This window comes from Electrona antarctica, assembly GCF_951216825.1.
Source record: "Electrona antarctica genome assembly, chromosome: 9".
In the NCBI taxonomy this organism is placed as follows: Eukaryota; Metazoa; Chordata; class Actinopteri; order Myctophiformes; family Myctophidae; genus Electrona; species Electrona antarctica.
The window spans coordinates 6717055-6741573 of record NC_136790.1 but is presented as its reverse complement, the minus strand read 5'-3'; the positions used below and the strand labels follow the sequence as shown (position 1 = coordinate 6741573).

General features: G+C 42.0%; 1 protein-coding gene and 1 long non-coding RNA gene across 2 annotated transcripts; both read right to left on the bottom strand.

The window, feature by feature from the left end:
• Nucleotides 1-768: 768 nt before the first annotated feature.
• On the bottom strand, nt 769-1696 carry LOC306929144. The gene is made up of 3 exons (XR_013790752.1): nt 1621-1696; nt 1288-1397; nt 769-860 (listed from the first exon to the last, which is right to left on the bottom strand). It is a non-coding gene; the product is annotated as an uncharacterized lncRNA (long non-coding RNA).
• Nucleotides 1697-16496: 14800 nt separating this feature from the next.
• On the bottom strand, nt 16497-18468 carry LOC306929447 (E3 ubiquitin-protein ligase TRIM35-like). The gene has a single exon (XM_079509988.1). It carries the CDS (start codon nt 18253-18255, stop codon nt 17263-17265), a length of 993 nt encoding a protein of 330 aa, XP_079366114.1. The 5' UTR covers nt 18256-18468; the 3' UTR covers nt 16497-17262.
• Between the last annotated feature and the right edge of the window lie 6051 nt (nt 18469-24519).

Below are 24519 nucleotides of genomic sequence, written 5' to 3'. Positions count from 1 at the left end.
AGTTTATTTTATTTTATTTTATTTCATTCGATTCATGTAAGAATAAGCTTCACCTGCAGTCACTGCAGTGCGTAATGGCATGACATCGGGGGATCCCCGATGTTATGGTCTTCGCTTGCTATGTTTGACTCGATGAGAATAGCATAATGTATCATACAGCGAATGAAAGCAAACTTTTCCATAATGATTATGGAGAATTTTACATTTTAAAAAAAGGTTGAGAAATCACCGAATCATGGGCGTTTCAAATCTCAACATTTTTATGTGAGACCATACCACTACATCCCGACACTCAGGACAGATATTGCTGCACGCATGCATGCACTGTTGCACACACCCTCTTTATTTGTTTCTATTGAAAAACACCAGTAAAATAACGTTTATTGTATTTTATTTCATTCGAGTCACCACGAAGGAATGAGTTGAAATGCCACCGGCACCTACTACGTGCGCCATGTGTAATGCTGCGGCCCCCGATGTTATGGTCTTCGCTCGTAGCATTTTATTGAATAAGAATTGAATCGGGTGTGATACAGCGAATGAAAGCAAACTCCCCAAGGGTTATGGAGATGTTTTAATTTTTAAAAAAAGGTTGAGAATTGAGCGAACAATGACCATTTCAAATCTCAACGTTTTACCGAAGAGCTCTGAGACCTCAGAGACAAAGTAAATACCGGTAGGTCCATTTTGACAAGTTAGAGACCAGACTTACTGGTGGTTGGGAACCTCTGCTCTAGAAAACTATTTCACAAATCAAATAGCATGTGAACCAACATGTATAGTCGTACCATCCTCCATTACGAAACGCACCACAGTCTTCTCCGTCACGGCCGTCATTAGGCTCACCAGACCCCCAGTACCTGTAGAAGTAGAAACATTAATACATTACAATACCTTCACAACAAGGATTTTATCTGAATGTTTAGTTTTTTTTTAATCATGACTTATTATGACTATATTACATTATATATTTAGGTACAAATTAACTGGACAATGAAATAAACAACGGATACAGAGTAATTGTGTTTTATTATAGAGTTCAATTTAGAAATAAATATGAAGAGGAAATAATGTGAAATGTAGTTTGCTGAAAATAAATGTAGTTAAAATGTTTTCTTTAACCCGTTCTGGACGGGAATCCCTTTTGGGGTTCTGTACAGTATGTACAGTATTAAAGAAATGTGATGCTGCTATATAAATATTTGAAGTTTTTCAGGAAACTTAGGTCAGTATTTAGAAGGCGTTTTTAGAATCGGCCTCAGTAGAATAATGAAGGTAAAGTCTTACGTTGTGGTCAGTGGTGTTCCATCCACCCACTTCCACACTCCTTCTGTCTCGCTGTCGGTCAATCCAAGCCACACCCACTTGTTTTTGCCAACGAGTCTGTCAACAAAGTCCTGGACAGACAAGCAGCTGGTTACTGAAGTACAATGTGTACAATACTAGATGTGTGTCTCAACTAGATGTACATTTAATACAGCACGCACGCGCGCGCGCGCGTACACACACACACACACACACACACACACACACACACACACACACACACACACACACACACACACACACACACACACACACACACACACACACACACACACACACACACACACACTGCACCTGCTTCTCTTTGCTCTTTATGGTCATCAGGTCAGATTGTCTGGCTGTACAGAATGCTCTGCTGTCCTCCCAGTTCGTCGTCGCAGTAGAGATGTAGTAACACCCATCACCACCAAATGTAAATCCATGTGATTCTAACCACAAAATATAATGTTAGACACTGTTTTCATGTGCTCAGATTAATGACATGATGATCTACATTCTACATGGTATTAGAATGAATAAAAAACATTGTCTCACTGACCACAACGTATCTTCAGGTCATCTGGTTTGTCAGTCATGTCGTTAAGTCTGGTCAGTAACTTGTCAAAACTGGTTTTCCACTGGTCTCTCTGTTCAGTCATGTTGTTAAGTCTGGTCAGTAACTGGCCTCTCTGTTCAGTCATGTTGTTAAGTCTGGTCAGTAACTGGCCTCTCTGGTCAGTCATGTTGTTAAGTCTGGTCAGTAACTGGCCTCTCTGGTCAGTCATGTTGTTAAGTCTGGTCTCTAACTCATCATAACTGGTCTTCCACTGGCCTCTCTGTTCAGTCAGGTCCAAATCTGCAAGAAGGATAATCAACACACTGATTAGTTTTACATCCAACTTTATTGCATTTGACAATGAGACAAATAGGTGTCCGGTTGAAGTTCTAGTTTTAGATTTTCAGATTTTAATCTGTCATGTAGCCAGAGGCGGAACAACCCGGTACCGGGCCATGGGGTTGACCACACGACCGGGCCTTGCCGAACCTTGTCAGACAAGGTGTCGGACAAGCTAATACAAATAATATTTATTTTTATGCTGCTGCTGCTGTGCAACTTTGCAAGCACCTGTCCGCCGCTCCCGTCCGCAACAAAAAAATAAGTCCCATTTAGTCCTGCACCATCCCGCAATTTTATCGTTTCATATACGCTAAACCATAGTCTCACAATCACAGAGAGAGAGAGAGAGAGAGAGAGGTGCTGCGTGTTAAAAAAAACAAATAGCCTTGTGTTCTCTGTTTCACCTTATTGCTGAGTGACGCACACAGAGCAACAAGTGGTTTAGAAGCGAAAAAGTCTGCACTTCTCACAGAGAGTGATTAGCCTACTAATGATTGACAGGTGCTGCCACTTTGGGAGCGTGGCTGAGGATGTCTGTTGGAGAGAGTGAGACAGACTCCACAGTGCTTGTCCAGCGCAGTAGGGAAATTATACATTCTCATCAGACATTCATATTTTGCTATTATAGGCTATTATAGGCTATAGCTATAATCTCTGTATCTGGTTAATTGCGGGAGGATGCGGGATTCGCGGGGGCCCGCTGGTTTTATCTGTCGTGAGTGACTGTGTAAAAAATCATCCATCGATCATCTGACAGCCCGGGCCCCCAAGAGGTCCAGGCCGGGGGGAGACCAACCCCCCTTCCCCCCCAGTATCTCCGTGCCTGCATGTAGCGTTTGTCATTGTAAAGTATCTATGTGTCCACAAGGACAGACAGGACCAGGTCCTAAAGGTCCACACTGCAGTCATTTATTTTGGTGTTGTCGGACAAATGTCTATAATTTGGGCGGTATATTCTCTGCGTCAATGCACTCCTAAAGCTCATGTTTTGACTTATTGCACGCACGCACACACGCGCGCACACACACACACACACACACACACACCAAATCTTCAAATATCAGACTTTGTATTGAACTTTCCCGCATGTGTTCTTTTTGGCAAACTGTTAAAGTATTCATTCAATCAATCAATCAAACTATTCCTGACTCAAATATGAGACATAATGATACAGTAGTGTTTATAAAATGCTACTCACTGAGTATGACCAGGACAATGATGCCAGCCAATAGGAGCAGCCCCACACACGCTGCAACAGCTTTGAAGACATTCTTCTTAAATCCTGAATGTAAACATCAGACACATTTTCACTATTATTGTATACATTAAGGCAGAGCACATGTATTGTGTTGCTACAGTGATATGATTGCATGTGAATACATGTTAGTGTACCATTAAACACATCCAATAAAGCATTGATATTAAAGAGAGGCACTGTGATTTGGCTTCGCCGACACTATACAACTGCTATTGCGTAAGATCGATAGATGTGTTACTTAAATCATTGTATTATTATTATTAGTAGTAGTAGTAGTAGTAGTAATAGTATTCTTTGTTTTTACCTCCATGCTGTGCTGTGTTCCCAGGGTCAGAACCTCGGAGGTTTTCGTAGACGGTTAGTTCTATACCTCCATGCCGTGCTGTGTTCTCAGGGTCAGAAACACTGAGGGTTTCATAAGTGTCGTCGGTCGGCTCTGGTGTGGTGTAGATGTCTTCAGACATTTTAGGTTGAGTTCAGTTGAATTTCTGAGTTGAATTGAGTTGAGTTGAGTTTCTGAGTTGAATTGACTCCAGTTGAGGTGTACACGTCTTCAGATATTGTAGTGGGTTTTCAGACTGCTCTCCTTGTACAGCTTGATGGAACAGAAGTCACAAGAGAGGACGTTGATGATGGACTCTTTGAGAGAACAGCGATGTGGTAAAATTGCACTGCTTCTAGCCAATCAGAAAGCAGCTACTGTGGTGTGAATTTCCTCAGCAATGATGCCGGTGGATTGACCCATAATATGAGTCAATCCACCACCGGCATCATTGCTGAGGAAATTCACAACAAGACATGCATGCACATCCCCAACCCAAACTTGGGCAGGTGTTGAGCGACTATAACAGACACTGAGGAAGAGCATTGTGGTGTTGAGTGACTATAACAGACACTGAGGAAGAACATTGTGATGTTGAGTGACTATAACAGACACTGAGGAAGAGCATTGTGGTGTTGAGTGACTATAACAGACACTGAGGAAGAACATTGTGATGTTGAGTGACTATAACAGACACTGAGGAAGAGCATTGGACTCCAAACGTCAGTCACTTTAAAGAAGTCCCAACTATAGTCATTTGAATTTCATACTTTGATGTTTCCGAGTGATTTGAACCTGGGCAGGAAGGCTATTTCTCAGCAGAATGTTTAAGGATTCCTAAATGATTCTTCCTTGTATTGTTTAATTCTGATGGTGTGAAAGAAAGGCTGTTTTAATTGTATTGAAGTATTTGAATAGTCTCTTTTCACACTTTTATACTAAGACAATTTATTGGACTGTAGGCTGTTGGGGTCAAGGTCGGGGTCAAGGTCGAGGTCAGGGTCGAGGTCAAGGTCGAGGTCAGGGTAGTTTGTATAAGTGGTGACCCTCTGAAGGACAGCTGCACCAGATAGAACCCTTCAGAAAGGCCTAGTTGAACTGAAAGGGTCAATGACCTTTATAGTTTCTTGTGTGAGAGAGAGAATAGAGAAGTTGGCATAGTGGCATTATTGATGAAGACATGTCTGTGAGAGAGAGAAGAATAGAGAAGTTGATATTGTGGCATTATTGAGAGAGTCTTACTGTCAGAATCAAGGGAGAGACAGGAACCCACAGGGGAGACGTTGTCAATTGCAGCACTGCTAACTGTCTGTGAGACACACATACTGACCCAATTCACACGTACGCAACACATCAGGGGGAGAGAGAGAGAGAGAGAGAGAGATCCACTGGTGAGTGATTAGAGGGATTGACTATTTTAATAATTTGTGATGTGATGTCTTAGCTATCATATTTTTATGGAAATCAATATGGATATTGTATAGTAATCCTAGGCACACATCAGTGAAGGCCAATAGGAAAGTCACCACACATCAGTGAAGGCCAATAGGAGAGTCACCACACATCAGTGAAGGCCAATAGGAGAGTCACACATCAGTGAAGGCCAATAGGAGAGTCACACATCAGTGAAGGCCAATAGGAGAGTCACACATCAGTGAAGGCCAATAGGAGAGTCACACATCAGTGAAGGCCAATAGGAGAGTCTCCACACATCAGTGAAGGCCAATAGGAGAGTCTCCACACATCAGTGAAGGCCAATAGGAGAGTCACACATCAGTGAAGGCCAATAGGAGAGTCACACATCAGTGAAGGCCAATAGGAGAGTCACCATCCTGATTCACACATCAGTGAAGGCCAATAGGAGAGTCTCCACACATCAGTGAAGGCCAATAGGAGAGTCTCCACACATCAGTGAAGGCCAATAGGAGAGTCACCACACATCAGTGTTTTACTGACTATCTCCTTACAACAGTGTTTTACTGACTATATCTCCTTACAACAGTGTTTTACTGACTATCTCCTTACAACAGTGTTTTACTGACTCTATACATCTCCTTACAACAGTGTTTTACTGACTATCTCCTTACAACAGTGTTTTACTGACTCTATACATCTCCTTACAACAGTGTTTTACTGACTATCTCCTTACAACAGTGTTTTACTGACTCTATACATCTCCTTACAACAGTGTTTTACTGACTATCTCCTTACAACAGTGTTTTACTGACTCTATACATCTCCTTACAACAGTGTTTTACTGACTATCTCCTTACAACAGTGTTTTACTGACTCTATACATCTCCTTACAACAGTGTTTTACTGACTATCTCCTTACAACAGTGTTTTACTGACTCTATACATCTCCTTACAACAGTGTTTTACTGACTATCTCCTTACAACAGTGTTTTACTGACTCTATACATCTCCTTACAACAGTGTTTTACTGACTATCTCCTTACAACAGTGTTTTACTGACTCTATACATCTCCTTACAACAGTGTTTTACTGACTATCTCCTTACAACAGTGTTTTACTGACTCTATACATCTCCTTACAACAGTGTTTTACTGACTATCTCCTTACAACAGTGTTTTACTGACTCTATACATCTCCTTACAACATGAAAGTGTAGAATTCTGGGATTTCCAACCAGGCAAAGGTCCAAAGGTCCAAAGTAAAAACAGATGACGAGGGAGACCACTGTAAAACGCAGACAGACTTTAAATACCCTCAAATATGCATCATTTATGGCATATTCTTCTAGGCCAGCGGTCCCTAAACTTGTTTGGCCATACACCCTGTTACCTCCTGACCTAGCTGACGCACCCCCCAAGTCTCAAATTTGGCCGAAAATGATACATATTTTAATATGATTATGGCAAAAATTCACAGAATGTCACTGCACTGAGAGACATGCATCTGCTGTATACTCCCTCAGCTGCTCTATACATCTCCTTACAACAGTGGTTTACTGCTCTATACATCTCCTTACAACAGTGGTTTACTGCTCTATACATCTCCTTACAACAGTGGTTTACTGCTCTATACATCTCCTTACAACAGTGGTGTTTAATCCATTCTGGGCAGGAACCCCTTTTGGTGTTTTAAGCATTATGTTGAAATGCTTTAGCTGTTGAAAAATAGCAAATCTACAAGCTCATAGCGCGGCACCGAGTGCTGCGCTACGAGCTTGTAGGTCTGCTCTTTTTGAAAAATCGTGAAAATGTGGCGCAAATCTTTGAATGTTTTTAACTCAAATCTTTGCTTCTGGGGAAGTCTCTGGAACAACATCTTTTTCAGATGGGGGGGTCGGCGGCCAATTACATATATTTTTGGGTGTCCTTGACATTAAAATGTTTGAGAACGACGGACACAGAAACACAGGATTTTCAAAAAACTTGTCAGGATTTAGAACTAGCATTTGTAGAATCGTCCTCAGGTCTAAAAGGGTCAATGCATGTAAAAGTCATTGCTATATTGGCCTCTTTGTACTGTGTGTGCATGCTGTGTTCATGTTATGGCTGGGTAATATTTCAAAAATATATGAAATTGGCTGCCGATCCCCATCTGAAAATATGTTGTTCCAGGGACCAATATATATTCAAAGATTTGAGGCACATTTTGACGATTTTTCAAAAATAGCAGATCTACAAGCTCGTAGCGCGGCACTCGGTGCCGCGCTATGAGCTTGTAGATCTGCTATTTTTCAATAGCTAAAAGTATAACATAATGCTTTAAAACACCAAAAGGGGTTCCCGCCCAGAATGGGTTAGAGAAATGTTGCCTTGAGGGAAGCTTCAAAAAGTGGTCAAAAGCTTCAAAAACATTCCTATGAGGGAAAAATATGTCTGTAATAAAAAATTGGTATTTTAAGTTTTGGGCAGATTTTGATCTTGTGGTGTCTGAAAATACTGAGGGACTTTTCATTGTGAAACAAACATTTTGGCTCCTGCCGTATATCTGACTATGGTCTGTAGCCTGTCTATGGGTGTTTCTGTTATCTGACTATGGTCTGTAGCCTGTCTCTGGGTGTTTCTGTTATCTGACTATGGTCTGTAGCCTGTCTCTGGGTGTTTCTGTTATCTGACTATGGTCTGTAGCCTGTCTATGGGTGTTTCTGTTATCTGACTATGGTCTGTAGCCTGTCTATGGGTGTTTCTGTTATCTGACTATGGTCTGTAGCCTGTCTCTGGGTGTTTCTGTTATCTGACTATGGTCTGTAGCCTGTCTATGGGTGTTTCTGTATTCTGACTATGGTCTGTAGCCTGTCTCTGGGTGTTTCTGTTATCTGACTATGGTCTGTAGCCTGTCTCTGGGTGTTTCTGTTATCTGACTATGGTCTGTAGCCTGTCTATGGGTGTTTCTGTTATCTGACTATGGTCTGTAGCCTGTCTATGGGTGTTTCTGTTATCTGACTATGGTCTGTAGCCTGTCTATGGGTGTTTCTGTTATCTGACTATGGTCTGTAGCCTGTCCCTGGGTGTTTCTGTTATCTGACTATGGTCTGTAGCCTGTCTATGGGTGTTTCTGTATTCTGACTATGGTCTGTAGCCTGTCCCTGGGTGTTTCTGTTATCTGACTATGGTCTGTAGCCTGTCCCTGGGTGTTTCTGTTATCTGACTATGGTCTGTAGCCTGTCTATGGGTTTTTCTGTTATCTGACTATGGTCTGTAGCCTGTCTATGGGTGTTTCTGTTATCTGACTATGGTCTGTAGCCTGTCCCTGGGTGTTTCTGTTATCTGACTATGGTCTGTAGCCTGTCTATGGGTTTTTCTGTTATCTGACTATGGTCTGTAGCCTGTCTCTGGGTGTTTCTGTTATCTGACTATGGTCTGTAGCCTGTCTCTGGGTGTTTCTGTTATCTGACTATGGTCTGTAGCCTGTCTCTGGGTGTTTCTGTTATCTGACTATGGTCTGTAGCCTGTCTCTGGGTGTTTCTGTTATCTGACTATGGTCTGTAGCCTGTCTATGGGTTTTTCTGTTATCTGACTATGGTCTGTAGCCTGTCTGGGTGTTTCTGTTATCTGACTATGGTCTGTAGCCTGTCTCTGGGTGTTTCTGTTATCTGACTATGGTCTGTAGCCTGTCTCTGGGTGTTTCTGTTATCTGACTATGGTCTGTAGCCTGTCTATGGGTGTTTCTGTTATCTGACTATGGTCTGTAGCCTGTCTCTGGGTGTTTCTGTTATCTGACTATGGTCTGTAGCCTGTCCCTGGGTGTTTCTGTTATCTGACTATGGTCTGTAGCCTGTCTCTGGGTGTTTCTGTTATCTGACTATGGTCTGTAGCCTGTCTATGGGTGTTTCTGTTATCTGACTATGGTCTGTAGCCTGTCTCTGGGTGTTTCTGTTATCTGACTATGGTCTGTAGCCTGTCTATGGGTGTTTCTGTATTCTGACTATGGTCTGTAGCCTGTCCCTGGGTGTTTCTGTTATCTGACTATGGTCTGTAGCCTGTCTGGGTGTTTCTGTTATCTGACTATGGTCTGTAGCCTGTCCCTGGGTGTTTCTGTTATCTGACTATGGTCTGTAGCCTGTCTGGGTGTTTCTGTTATCTGACTATGGTCTGTAGCCTGTCCCTGGGTGTTTCTGTTATCTGACTATGGTCTGTAGCCTGTCTATGGGTGTTTCTGTTATCTGACTATGGTCTGTAGCCTGTCTATGGGTGTTTCTGTTATCTGACTATGGTCTGTAGCCTGTCCCTGGGTGTTTCTGTTATCTGACTATGGTCTGTAGCCTGTCTCTGGGTGTTTCTGTTATCTGACTATGGTCTGTAGCCTGTCTATGGGTTTTTCTGTTATCTGACTATGGTCTGTAGCCTGTCTCTGGGTGTTTCTGTTATCTGACTATGGTCTGTAGCCTGTCTCTGGGTGTTTCTGTTATCTGACTATGGTCTGTAGCCTGTCTCTGGGTGTTTCTGTTATCTGACTATGGTCTGTAGCCTGTCTCTGGGTGTTTCTGTTATCTGACTATGGTCTGTAGCCTGTCTCTGGGTGTTTCTGTTATCTGACTATGGTCTGTAGCCTGTCTATGGGTGTTTCTGTTATCTGACTATGGTCTGTAGCCTGTCCCTGGGTGTTTCTGTTATCTGACTATGGTCTGTAGCCTGTCTATGGGTGTTTCTGTTATCTGACTATGGTCTGTAGCCTGTCTATGGGTGTTTCTGTTATCTGACTATGGTCTGTAGCCTGTCTCTGGGTGTTTCTGTTATCTGACTATGGTCTGTAGCCTGTCTCTGGGTGTTTCTGTTATCTGACTATGGTCTGTAGCCTGTCTCTGGGTGTTTCTGTTATCTGACTATGGTCTGTAGCCTGTCTCTGGGTGTTTCTGTTATCTGACTATGGTCTGTAGCCTGTCTATGGGTGTTTCTGTTATCTGACTATGGTCTGTAGCCTGTCCCTGGGTGTTTCTGTTATCTGACTATGGTCTGTAGCCTGTCTATGGGTGTTTCTGTTATCTGACTATGGTCTGTAGCCTGTCTATGGGTGTTTCTGTTATCTGACTATGGTCTGTAGCCTGTCTCTGGGTGTTTCTGTTATCTGACTATGGTCTGTAGCCTGTCTCTGGGTGTTTCTGTTATCTGACTATGGTCTGTAGCCTGTCTCTGGGTGTTTCTGTTATCTGACTATGGTCTGTAGCCTGTCTCTGGGTGTTTCTGTTATCTGACTATGGTCTGTAGCCTGTCCCTGGGTGTTTCTGTTATCTGACTATGGTCTGTAGCCTGTCTCTGGGTGTTTCTGTTATCTGACTATGGTCTGTAGCCTGTCTCTGGGTGTTTCTGTTATCTGACTATGGTCTGTAGCCTGTCTCTGGGTGTTTCTGTTATCTGACTATGGTCTGTAGCCTGTCTCTGGGTGTTTCTGTTATCTGACTATGGTCTGTAGCCTGTCTATGGGTGTTTCTGTTATCTGACTATGGTCTGTAGCCTGTCTCTGGGTGTTTCTGTTATCTGACTATGGTCTGTAGCCTGTCCCTGGGTGTTTCTGTTATCTGACTATGGTCTGTAGCCTGTCTCTGGGTGTTTCTGTTATCTGACTATGGTCTGTAGCCTGTCTCTGGGTGTTTCTGTTATCTGACTATGGTCTGTAGCCTGTCTCTGGGTGTTTCTGTTATCTGACTATGGTCTGTAGCCTGTCTATGGGTGTTTCTGTTATCTGACTATGGTCTGTAGCCTGTCTCTGGGTGTTTCTGTTATCTGACTATGGTCTGTAGCCTGTCTCTGGGTGTTTCTGTTATCTGACTATGGTCTGTAGCCTGTCCCTGGGTGTTTCTGTTATCTGACTATGGTCTGTAGCCTGTCTATGGGTGTTTCTGTTATCTGACTATGGTCTGTAGCCTGTCCCTGGGTGTTTCTGTTATCTGACTATGGTCTGTAGCCTGTCTATGGGTGTTTCTGTTATCTGACTATGGTCTGTAGCCTGTCTCTGGGTGTTTCTGTTATCTGACTATGGTCTGTAGCCTGTCTATGGGTGTTTCTGTTATCTGACTATGGTCTGTAGCCTGTCCCTGGGTGTTTCTGTTATCTGACTATGGTCTGTAGCCTGTCTATGGGTGTTTCTGTTATCTGACTATGGTCTGTAGCCTGTCTCTGGGTGTTTCTGTTATCTGACTATGGTCTGTAGCCTGTCTATGGGTGTTTCTGTTATCTGACTATGGTCTGTAGCCTGTCTCTGGGTGTTTCTGTTATCTGACTATGGTCTGTAGCCTGTCTATGGGTGTTTCTGTTATCTGACTATGGTCTGTAGCCTGTCTCTGGGTGTTTCTGTTATCTGACTATGGTCTGTAGCCTGTCTCTGGGTGTTTCTGTTATCTGACTATGGTCTGTAGCCTGTCTATGGGTGTTTCTGTTATCTGACTATGGTCTGTAGCCTGTCTCTGGGTGTTTCTGTTATCTGACTATGGTCTGTAGCCTGTCTATGGGTGTTTCTGTTATCTGACTATGGTCTGTAGCCTGTCTCTGGGTGTTTCTGTTATCTGACTATGGTCTGTAGCCTGTCTATGGGTGTTTCTGTTATCTGACTATGGTCTGTAGCCTGTCTCTGGGTGTTTCTGTTATCTGACTATGGTCTGTAGCCTGTCTCTGGGTGTTTCTGTTATCTGACTATGGTCTGTAGCCTGTCTCTGGGTGTTTCTGTTATCTGACTATGGTCTGTAGCCTGTCTATGGGTGTTTCTGTTATCTGACTATGGTCTGTAGCCTGTCTCTGGGTGTTTCTGTTATCTGACTATGGTCTGTAGCCTGTCTCTGGGTGTTTCTGTTATCTGACTATGGTCTGTAGCCTGTCTCTGGGTGTTTCTGTTATCTGACTATGGTCTGTAGCCTGTCTATGGGTGTTTCTGTTATCTGACTATGGTCTGTAGCCTGTCTCTGGGTGTTTCTGTTATCTGACTATGGTCTGTAGCCTGTCTGGGTGTTTCTGTTATCTGACTATGGTCTGTAGCCTGTCTCTGGGTGTTTCTGTTATCTGACTATGGTCTGTAGCCTGTCCCTGGGTGTTTCTGTTATCTGACTATGGTCTGTAGCCTGTCTCTGGGTGTTTCTGTTATCTGACTATGGTCTGTAGCCTGTCCCTGGGTGTTTCTGTCATGCACATGCATATGCACATTGCATATGTCACAACAGTTGCCTCGCGGAGCCGTCTTTTGTCCAGTGTCCACTCTGGGTCTGGAAACGGCACATTTTTTACATTTGACAGCAGTAGAAGGTCTGCTGCTCGGAATTTTACACCTCTCCCGCTTAGCGGAGAGTGGGGTGTGGTAGAGGACATCTCCCTGAACGCGTGCATATGTCACAACAGTTGCCTCGCGGAGCCGTCTTTTGTCCAGTGTCCACTTTATAAAGTCCATGCACTCCAGTGAATAGCATTTTTATTTAGATTTAGATTTTAGCATTTAGATACCTTTTTTACGTTATTTAATTACTTATTTTTACACAGAAACATAATGTGTGTCTTTACAATAACTGTAATAATAATACTAATAATGTAATGTAATAATTATTTAATTAATGGCACTTTTATTCTGAAAGCAACCGGATGTCCTAAATTTGCTAGCTCTCAAGTTCTAGATTTGCCAAAAAGATGGAGCCCAAATGATGACTATATGCTAACCAGTGTCATAGAGTAAAACAGAGTTACGACATTGATGGAGCAGAAAACACCTCTGTCACGTGGTTTATGTAACTCGTGACTCGTTTGGCACAACCGCCGAAATTGCAAGATAGTCAACAATCATTACAAAGTATTTCAAAGACCTTGATTTAATTGTTCGTTGTGATAAAGAAACAAAAAGGTGATGATGAACAGCAGATGAAAAAAATACGACCACACAAGGTGCTGCCACACGGTCGAAAGAGCTGCGCACGTTCTCGGCTGCGCGCAGCTTAAAGCTTGAGTTTTTAGACAGCTGGTGGATGGAAATTAAGCTCCACCTCCGCGGAATACTTGCGCGACGGCCAGATTCCCGGAAACGCTCTCCTCCGCCCAAAAAGTCAGCGAAGGTGGAGCTTCTTTTCCATCCACCAGCTGTCTAAAAACTCAGAATTTAAGCTGCGCGCAGCTTAAGAAGTGCGCAGCTTAAGACCGTTTTGCGCTAAGGTGTGGAGACGGTGTAACACAGAGTAAGAGAGTGGCGACAATAGTGTTGATTCCCACTGTAACAATGGAATGCGGAAGTCCTACCGCAATAGGATAGTTCCAACGTTTGGAACTATAGCCCATAGGCACCCGCTTTGCGGCGAGATCAAAGCGTGTCGCCACTCTCTTACTAGATTACTCTGCCCTAGCAGTCAGAGAAAAAAAAGAAAACACAGTTTCCTCAGTTGGCAGTGACATTTAGAACAGCACATTGACTTCTACGTTGTGGCTAGACTAACATCAGCACCAAAGAAGAGATTCTATATAAAGAGGCGACGCTGGTGCGATGACTTGACGTAATCACACCAAGATGGCGGCAGCGCTGCCGCTTCTGCCATCTAGTGGTGATTCCAAAGACTGTAGTCAGAACGCTATGTTTCCAGTGATAACTGGAAAAGCTCTGCTGCTGTCTGCTCCAAATTAATCATAAATCAAATTAAATCGGGTGAGCAACGTCTTTGGGCACATGTTCACTTATAGCCGTTTAGGCTGGCCTGGTTTGATCATCCAAATAATGCTACACAGTGAAAATCACCATTGCTGCCTGTTACATATTATAATATATATCAATAATGTAATAAGAAGAATAAGTCAATATTAGTATAATCACAATTTAGATTGTTCAAATATAGCCTATGGGCTATATTATTGTATTTTATCTGTGTCACATGTTTCTTTGTGTGCTATTATGTAGGCCTACAGCAGGGGGATTTAGCCAGCCCCACTCAGGTGGGCAGACAGAATTGTAAGGGGGGGCGACTCCGCTGGGGCGGGTGGGGTGTCAAACCCACATTGGTGAGCAAGACGCACGTTTGGGTGAGCTATGCCCACCCCTGCCCTCCCCTAGAACCGGCCCTGGCCTACAGTATAATAGGCCTATCATTTTTGTCATGACCCATTGGAAAGTACTTTGGGTTATATGTGCTATAAAGATGACTTGATCTTCTGACTGTCTGGGGAGAAAGGTTTCATGTAGGCTATATCAAACAATAATGCTTTATAAATAATGGTTGTAGTTATATATCTTTTCCTTTCCATTGCACAAAAATCTGAATTCAATTTTGGACACATGTTCTGAATGAATGTTACTGATTTGCCTAATTTCAGCTTTGATCCATTTATAAATATATGAGTAAATCATTAAAGTAGTATGCATATTTATAATACCATTTTGCTGTTCAACGCAGATCAGTTCTGTAGAAGCATAATAGAATGTTATTACATCAGTAGTGGTTCAGTAATACCATAGAGAATGAATGGGAAATCAGGTGCGGGATGAAGCAGTCTCACCAATTGCCATGTGGCATAGTGGTGTAGTTGACTTGACTTTTAATCCATATCTCATATAGGTTTGAATACTGCTTATGGTAGGACCTACTATTTGTGTACCATCTGCAAACATTGTTTTACCAATAGAGTGTGTATATATATATATATATATATATATATATATATATATATAGCATTTGCCATAGTGCAACAACAGTGCATGAGATAAATTAGTCTAACTGTTTCAAACACAGGAGCAAGGCTTCCCTGATGTTTTCATACAGTAGTATGTATGTGTCAGTGGAGTGGATGTTCTGAAGCCAGATTGGAATTCAAATAGCAGTTTATGCTTAGTTAATTTGTTTTTGAATTATTATTTTTTAGTTTTTGACAGGGGACAGGTGTTAATGATGTAATGAGGGACAATATGATGTGATGAGATGATAAATGTTCCCTTCATTGTTAATGGTGTTTTTAAAACAAACGTTTTATAATAAAAATCACACCCCTGTGAAGTGAGCGGTGCAACTGTAGAGAACAGTTGCACCGCTCACTTCACAGGGGTGTGATTTTTATTATTACAGTAGAAGTTTACAGACCAAACTGTAAATAAAAGGTTTACATGACTTTCTGTCTCAGTCCGTATATAGCGAGCTGTAGTGAATAAGTACAGAACAGTTGCAACGCTCACTTCACAGGGGGGTGATTTTTATTATTACAGTAGAAGTTTACAGACCAAACTGTAAATAAAAGGTTTACATGACTTTCTGCCTCAGTCCGTATATAGCGAGCTGTATTGAATAAGCAGAGAACAGAATATGGGACAGAGTTGCACCACTCACTTCACATGGGTGTGATTTTTATTATTACTACAGTAGAAGTTTTTTTCTTATGAAAGCAGAGTCTTCTGTTTCATACGGTATATAGTATTTATATGTCGCTATAGGCCTTATTTTGTGAATATTGAGGAGTTCACGTCCATGTCTTCTCTGAAGTTATCTGGTGGGCACAAGCTGCATTCAATAACCAATTACTGTCTAACTGTACATGGGATCAATGTTTACTCTTTTCCTCGTAAAAGTACACATTCAGGGCTTTCATTCGGTGTATAGGATGTATAGGATATTTATTGGGTTCAATTTTATATCTGCCTGTCAATGTCTCTGACTTTAAACCATCCATAACTCTGCTCGCTGTTCAAGATAACCACTTCCAGGCAAATGCAGGTGTTGCAAAAAGGTCAATATCTCCAGAATGGAACATGGTAAAATCAAAATGTATTTTTTAAATTGAAGTGGACAAGTTCAGCTTTCTTTTGATGTATGCGTGTGATTCTCGCTATAAGAGAACATTTTGCTGTGGGCCCCCGAACAAGGCCTTTGTGCAATGTTAAACGGTAGCAACATCCAAATAGGCCTGTCGAGATCTTGTAGCAATCAAAGTGTTAAGTAAATAAATAATTAGCCGTGACTGCGCAGTGTGCGCACGTCTGTAGGAACCGATAGTTAGATCCGAAATTGCATTAGGCCTACTGTAATGGGTGCCACGGAAAGTACAGACAACTCACCCCGCAATGTCAGAAAGTGAAGACAACCACCGGGGTGAGTTGTCTGGACTTTCGGGGTGAGCTGTCCGTACTTTCTCGCCCAACTCACCCCAGCGGAAAGTACAGACAACTCACCCCGACATGTCAGAAAGTGAAGACAACTCACCGGGGTGAGTTGTCCAGTATTCGATGGGATTCATTGTTTCATAATCAAAACCACAATGGGAAATATAACATGGCTCATAGACTAGAAGGAAAACAATCTCTGTAGCTCAATATTTTTTTATTTCAATCAAATGAAACAGAAAAGCATCTTGTTCAATCCACACAGTAAAATAAAATATAGTGTTAATGTATCCATACATCAATAAATCAAACAGATGTGGGCCCAGAAATGAGGAGAAAATATAAATCTACAAGTTCATAAAGTAAGTAGAAAAACAGCCCAATTAACCGTCCAACTAAAATACAAAAATTAAAATACACCTTGCAGCTTGTTGTGGAGATCAATTAATTCATATTTGAATCAAATTTGTGTTGTTTGTGAGAATGAACAAAAGGCTGATAGAATGCATCTGTCTCTCTGTGTGCATGTTGTTCACTCGCTCTGGTCCATCAGTAACTTTTTGTTAAAGACTGACTTGATGCATTTAGAAAAACATCAATGTTAAACGAATAGTGTTTTACTATATTGCCTCGGATTGATTTAATGTTGGTTAAAACAGTACTAAACAACTAAACTCAAATAACACAAGATCAAAATAAATAAATCATATCCTATAGCTTAATTTATGTTGTAGCATGGCAGGATATTTCAAAAGTATATACCGGTAGATGAAATGGTAAAATACAGTAGTGACTATATTGTATGAGGAAGTAGATGAACAATTAGACTTAATAGGGTGTCACATCTATCAGTGCTCCTGTGGGCAGATCATGTGTGGGGCAAATAACTACTACACACCTGTTTAAGTGAAAGATTGCATGCCAACACAGTCTGCAATACAATAAGTACAGGTCCTTCAATTATATTCAGAGACATGTACAGAGGTAAGATTCGGTAAGATCTTCAGGGTAGCGTAAGAGAGAGAGCGTCCTCTTTGGGACGTCAGGAACCTTCTCCATGAATGGATAATCGGGCTGATAGGACCCATTCACACTGGTCAGATCATCAGACAGCATGACAGGCTCTGGATAAGCAGTCTTGGGGTCCAGGATGACAGGAGTCCAGAATACAATGTCCTTCATCTTGTTCCAGGCTCTGTATGCCAGGTTGCCCAGGTGTTTGGCCACATCTATCAGTGCTCCTGAGGGCAGATCATGTGTGGGGCCAAAAGCTGTGCACTGGATTCCTTCGCATTTTTCCTTCATCATCTTGTAGTCATCCTGTAGGAATGAGCTGTCTCGGAATACGCTGTGTTCAGCTCTCAGCTGTGTCTGGATGGCTCTGCTTGCGTCTGAAATGTATGATATATCTCTGCTCAGGCCCTCAATAATCTTGTTCATCAATTGACTCTTGTGTTCCTCTTCCTCTCTCAGTGCAGTGATGCTAGCCTCCTCTTCCTCATGTAGAAACTGATGGAGCTTTTGAAATTGTTCCTTGATCTCCCCCTTTGTGTTCTGGGCCTGAACTTTAATGTATGCTGCTGTTTGGACACATTTCTGCCTGACTGCATTAAATACCTTCAGTTTCTTCTGAAAAGTCTTCTGAGATTTCTGGAGGTCCTCCTTCTTGTAGTCCAGTGCAGCGATAGGTCTGTAACTGTGGTTTGTACATTTCTCAGCATGCTGACGTCTATCCTGTACGAAGGCCTCACACAACTTCTTCAGAGCCAGGTTACGGGGTGGATGATTGATTGAAGATATTTTCTTACAAACTGGACATTCCTTGATTTTCTTCTCTCCCCACTGCAGGCAGCTTTTGCAGAAGCTGTGGCTGCATAACAGGACAACAGGATCTTTGAAAATGTCCAAACACACAGTACAGTAAAAATCTTTTTCTGAAAGACACGACTGAGATGCCATTGCGTCTCTCTGTGAAGCTACAATCACTCTGATCAAGACAGAAAATCAGCCAGTCAATGGTAGAAACACCCCCTGCTCCAGATACAATGTTCCCTGAAGTTGACTTTCACAGTGTATCCTGGTTCTTGTTAAATCATTCATCTGACAGAGTCAGCAGCAGTCTCCTGGTTAGTATTCCCTCCTGTAGCTGTGGAAAGACAGTCCCTCACTGGAAGTTGTGTTTGGTCTGCTGAACTGAGGGTGATTGGGTGAAACTTTTATTGTCTCAGATGAGTCTGGAGGGCGGAGCTGTTCTTTAACATGCAAATCACACACACACACACACACACACACACACACAGAGATACAACTCATACAGGATAAACAAGTGAGATTGGAAGTTATGGAATAAAAGAATGAGCACTTGAGCAGTCGTGATTGAATCAAATTGTTGTCCTCCGGTGTGAGTACAATACCCCCCTAACAAAATAACCGTTAAAGATTTGTATAATGAAATCAAACCGCCTGGGTATATAGAACAAAAAGAGAATAAATAGAAAGGTTGCCAGGGTTTGTCACAGGCACAGCTTCTACTGTGTTTCACTGCAAAAAACTAAAACTGGGGAAAGCATGTAGTTGGACTTGGTGGGGCCACTACAGCATCGAGCTATGTCACATTGCAACTATGAAAAACTGGCTGTTTTTGATCAGTCACCGATTTCCGAGAAAATGGTAAATAACAAATGTCTGACTTGAGTCCATAGTTAGCATACTGCAATGGCCATATCAGTGACCTGTGAAGTTTTGCAAGTGGCAAGGTAGAAATTAGTAGGCTAATTTAAAAGTTGATACTGCATTGAGGTGGATCATGTCTGTGTTGTTTTCATTGGGACTGTACAAAATCCATGCAGTTTTAACATAATTCAGCACTATGTGTCAAGTTTCAGCCTTTCGCTCGCTTTATCAAAGTCAGGATGGGTCTCTGGAGTGAAATGCCCACACCCACCCATCTAGCTGATGTTTGATGGTATAAAAGCTTTTCTTGCCTTGCCCGAGAGTGTACAAATTCTGACACACCCATTAACAACATTGTATTTGTATCGTGTCATGTTGGAGACCCCCAAACCCCACATTCACATTGAGAACACATTTGGAAATCTACACTGAAACCAGCTGTTTCCATTTGAATGGCAGCACATTAGCGGGTAAAAACACTCAATGGTCGTGAGCTTTCTACAGAGGTGGCTCATTGCTTTTATATGTCTATGAAATGAATACAGTATCTATGGTGTCATTGGTGTGAAGAAGCGCCTTCATTGACACAATGGAACATCAGCAACACAGGTAACCTCAACAAAGCTGTGAACGACCTGAGAGGCAAGGCAAGAAGGGCATTTTATGCTGTCCACAGGTGGGCAGTATTTCAGTCCAGAGGGCCATACTGGTACTGACTTTAAGTGAGAGAAAGGCCAATACTTGAAACAGATCAGTGCTGGATTATGTTAAAGCGCATGCATTTTGTATGGTCTTAAATGAAAACATCACATCACTGACTTAAAATAATTCACCTCAATACAGTGCCATCTTTTAAATTAGCCTACAAATGTATATCTTCTCAATTGTCTTATGCAAACTTATGCAGTGTATGCTAAATATGGACCATAGAGATATGGACTGTTTCACAGTACAAACAGTTACCTGCATCAGTGGAATGCATATAGACCATGCAATTAGAATTGCCTATATTTGGAATCAAGATAATTTACCCAAAATCTGATGCCTTTTATGAATTTTAATATATTTATTTTTATTGTCTTCACCAGGCCAAAGGCATGGGGAGAGAGTATGTTTTGCACTGTTTACGGCACACACTTGTCTGTGTGTGCGTCCGTCCGTCCGTCTGTGTACAGCTAATCTCCGGCACCGTTGGCCCGGTCGATACCAAACTGTGCACACACACTCCCTGGATGCCAACAACGAAACTCTGCCCCAATTTATCCACAATGCCCAGTTATAGTGCCACCATGAGGGTGATTTTTGCAAAACACATTTCTTTATATTATTCATACACATTTTATCAATACATCACGCAAATCGGTATACACTATCTCTATAGTCATGTGATCGACACAGACCTCTCCGCTTCCCCATATTCCATCCCCATGGGCTAAGATTGCCTTTCAAAGTTTGCAGGATTGGTCAGATTTGAATAAAATGCCTCAAATCATGAACACAGCATGATTTCCACTTGGCCGAGGAAGAAATGTCACTTAAAAAATTTCAAAGCAGCCTCATGGTGGCGCTATAACAGGTCAATTCATGTTTTTACCTATAACTGATCTGTGTACAACTTTGTATGCGCACTCCCCAGAGGCCAAGGAAAAAAACATTTTCCACATCTGCCTGTTATATCGCCATCATGACGCCAATTTTTACTAAACACATTTCTTTACAGATTTTAGCCATACATCACACAAATTGGTATACACTATCTCTATAGTCATGTGTTCAACACAGTTCTGTTTGATTTTTCATATATTACTCCTACACATTTTGTCCAAACATCACAAACACTATTATCCTGGTGGAGACCTGTGCCCTGTGGGTCACCTTTTCTAGTTTTATTTTGTTTTCATTTGAGTATGTTGCCAATGTGTGATTGATAGACATTTAAACTCTGTTATAGAACCAATTTCTCTATGGCTGCGAGATTTGAGGTCTGCCTGACAACTAAGAACTCGAAAAATGGGACAAACACAGAGGCTAGGGCAAGTGCTACGGGCTAAGATGGAGTCTCAAGGTTAGTTTTCAGACTACGGTGGAAGATTGGGAGGGAGAAGAGTTTAGGACGCGTGGAGCGTTGTTCTCCCGGCGGTTGTTAACTATTTCTAACAGTCAGGTATATATATATATATATATATATAATATATATATATTTTTTGTTGACAATAGCAGATCTACAATGTAGATCTGATATTTTCAAATGTCAAAAATGTATCTAGGGTATATCGGTTATCGGTAAAGATGGGTGGAAAGATGGATTGGGCAGTGCATGGCAGAGAAATACCACACAGAGAAGCTAAACACAGACGCAAAGGCACGCTACCTGGAGAAAACGAGTCAACTGAGCTGATTCGATCCAGAACACAGAGTGGCTGACTGTGACGCCAACTCAGTGTTTTGATCTGCTACTGCCGCTGACAGAAGTTAGCATTTATCAGTATCTCGTAAATGAAATATATTGTTACGACCCTTAGTGTCTAGGGGGCAAAGACCAGCAACATGTTGAAAATGAGCAGCTTGTGCAAAAATAGAATTTATTAACAAAAATGTGGATAAATGAATGAATATTTACATAACACGAATCAATTAATTGAATTGGCAAAACAACAAAACTTAGGCTAACAAACAACACTGTAACACTACGACTAAACCCAAAAGGGATCCTTTCCGAAGGGATCAAATCATAATCAAAGTCACTGGTTAAGGTAGTTGGTTGGGGAAGGAGGATTGCCTCCTTCTCCAGCTACCGTCACGGTCAGGCTCAGACTGGCTTTTATAGTGAGGGCTGAGCCTGCCACCTCAGCGTTGCCATGGAGACGAGAGCAGCCACCAATCCTGGGAGGGTGATCAGTTCATCACAGGTGAGAAGAAACCTGGCCACGCCTCCGTGACCAGAGCATCAATAATTTGTGCTGATTGGCAATGAAGCCACCACCCAAGCCTCTTTCACAGAACACTGCAGCTCACCACCTGGACTGAAGACAAGACCAACACAATACCCTCCTACTAATATCACCTCTTACTACCAAAAGTAGAACTCTAATAATAATAAATATGGCCAGGGGCCATCACATATATATATATACTTTTGCACCATTGATGACTTTAACAACCGTACGTCTATCTATGGAATGCCATGCATGGGCAACTGGGGACCACATGGGCCGCACCATCACTTAAAGGGGCATTCCACTCATTTTCAACATTTTACTATGTCATTAATTATACCTTAGAGCTGTTGTGTGGAAATAATAAAAAGGTCCCCCCATTCTGTGTTTCCTAGAACTGGAGGGCTGAAAAAAATCATTAACATGGTGAATCACATCTTGATGATGTCATCAAGATGTGATTCACCATGTTAATATTTCTTCTTTTTTCTGTGTTCTAGGAAACACAGAATGGGGGGATGTTTTGTATTATTTCCACACAACAGCTCTAAGGTATATTAATGACATAGTAAAATGTTGAAAATGAGTGGAATTCCCCTTTAATGCGGCCTGCAGGCTAATATCCGAACATTGATATATTATTGATTTCAGCTGAGTACTAGTATTAAAATGTTATTGTCTTTTTTATGTCCAATATATTTGTATTTAGTTCATAAAGTTAACATAACTATAACTAAATGCGGGAGGGGGGGGTGCTAATATATTAAAGTCTAACTCATGTTGATTAGGTGATGTAAAACAAACAGTGACAAAACCTGTATATAGGAGGGGCTAGCGCCCCTCAAAAATAGCAAAAAAAAAATATTCAGATAAAGTGCACCTCGGGGCACAGGTCTCCACCAGGGCAGGTCAGGTTGTGTATGACCGTGACGTGGTGCTACAGTATATAATAACACCTGACCTCAACCACCACAAAGAACCACTACAAAAAACACACCATATATTTGTGTGTAGGGGCCCAGACAGTGGCGTGCACAGACATTTAGAGGGGCAGGTGCTCAAGTTAAAAAAGGGCACCTTGTGCAGCGCGTGGAACCGGCCGGTTGCCTTAATCCATTTTGGGCGGGAACCCCTTTTGGTGTTAGCATTATGTTATGCTTTAGCTATTGAAAAATAGCAGATCTACAAGCTCATAGCGCGCCACCGAGTGGCGCGCTACGAGCTTGTAGGTCTGCTATTTTTGAAAAATCAAAAAAAAAAAAGGAAAAAAAATGTATATTTTTTTGTTTTTTTTTTCAAAAGGGCACATTGCCAAAAGGGCAGGGGGTGCTCTAGCACCCCCTAGTGTCTATCTGTGCACGCCACTGGGCCCAGAACTTGTGGACATCCAGTTTTGCTCCATGTTGTGTGTCTGACTGTGCAGAGTGTTGCTCATTTATCAGCTCAATGTTCCAGTTCAAAGTTTGTCTAGCACAGACCTGGGCGTGAAAGGTTACTTGGAAATTCGAAAATAAAACACACTTTCTAATTTTACCTTTATATGCGTGGACTAAAACGCCATTGCTTTCATTTTTAATGCTGTTTATTCACGTACATGCAATCTACCGTGAATTGCGTGTGATTACCTTCCTTGTAACCCCTCAAAAATGTCCGCTCATGCCAAAAAAAGAAAGGTTTCAACAAAATATGGACTACTATTTATGTACTGAAGTCAGAGGTAATATACTCTTACCAGCTTATCAAAACAATGCCATGTACTGCTATAAAAAAATCACACCCGTGTGAACTGAGTGGTGTAATATTAGCCTGGCGCGGCCAGACTCATAGCGAGGGTTCACTGATGTTTTCTCCCCGGGAAGAATCTTCAGTGAATCTCCGCTATGAGGCTGGCCAAGCCAGGCTAGTGTAATATAGCCTGTCTGACGTAATGAAATCATGTCTGACGTAATGAAATCACACCCGGGTGAACAGGGTGAACATAGCAACCATGCTCATTTTTTCTGCACTAACAAAGCCAGTTGTAGGAGTGGTTTACACCACTCAACAATAACAAAGCCAGTTGTAGGAGTGGTTTACACCACTCAACAATAACAAAGCCAGTTGTAGGAGTGGTTTACACCACTCAACAATAACAAAGCCAGTTGTAGGAGTGGTTTACACCACTCAAATATATGGCTCTAGCTCATTTTAATTTATTTGCTTATGGCCTATCTTGTAAGAGTTGGTATCACACACATAGGCTATGGTGTGTTCACACAGGCAGATGAAACGATGCAAAGACGCGTTGTGAGTTGATCCACTACACGCATTATTCAGTTGCAAAGCCATGTCGCTGGCTGGCTTCCATTGACAATGAATGGTAGACTGCATAATTTAATCTGCCCGTGTGAATGCAACAATAGGGTGAATGTGTGTGTGTGATGGTGGGGGGGTAATTTGCATGTCAAAGCTCCGCCCCTAACCAGACTATAAGTTTCACCTTCAGTTCCTCAGACCAAACAAACCACTTCCACTGAGAGAGAGGGAGGACAGCCTGTCTGTCTTACCACAGCTACAAGAAGGAATACTGAGTTACTGACCAAAACTTCTGCTTTGCCAGGATTCAACCAGGAGT

Bases quoted from the DNA above. Each gene is read 5' to 3' on its own strand.
- LOC306929447 (XM_079509988.1), bottom strand. From the start codon at position 18,255: ATGGCATCTCAGTCGTGTCTTTCAGAAAAAGATTTTTACTGTACTGTG.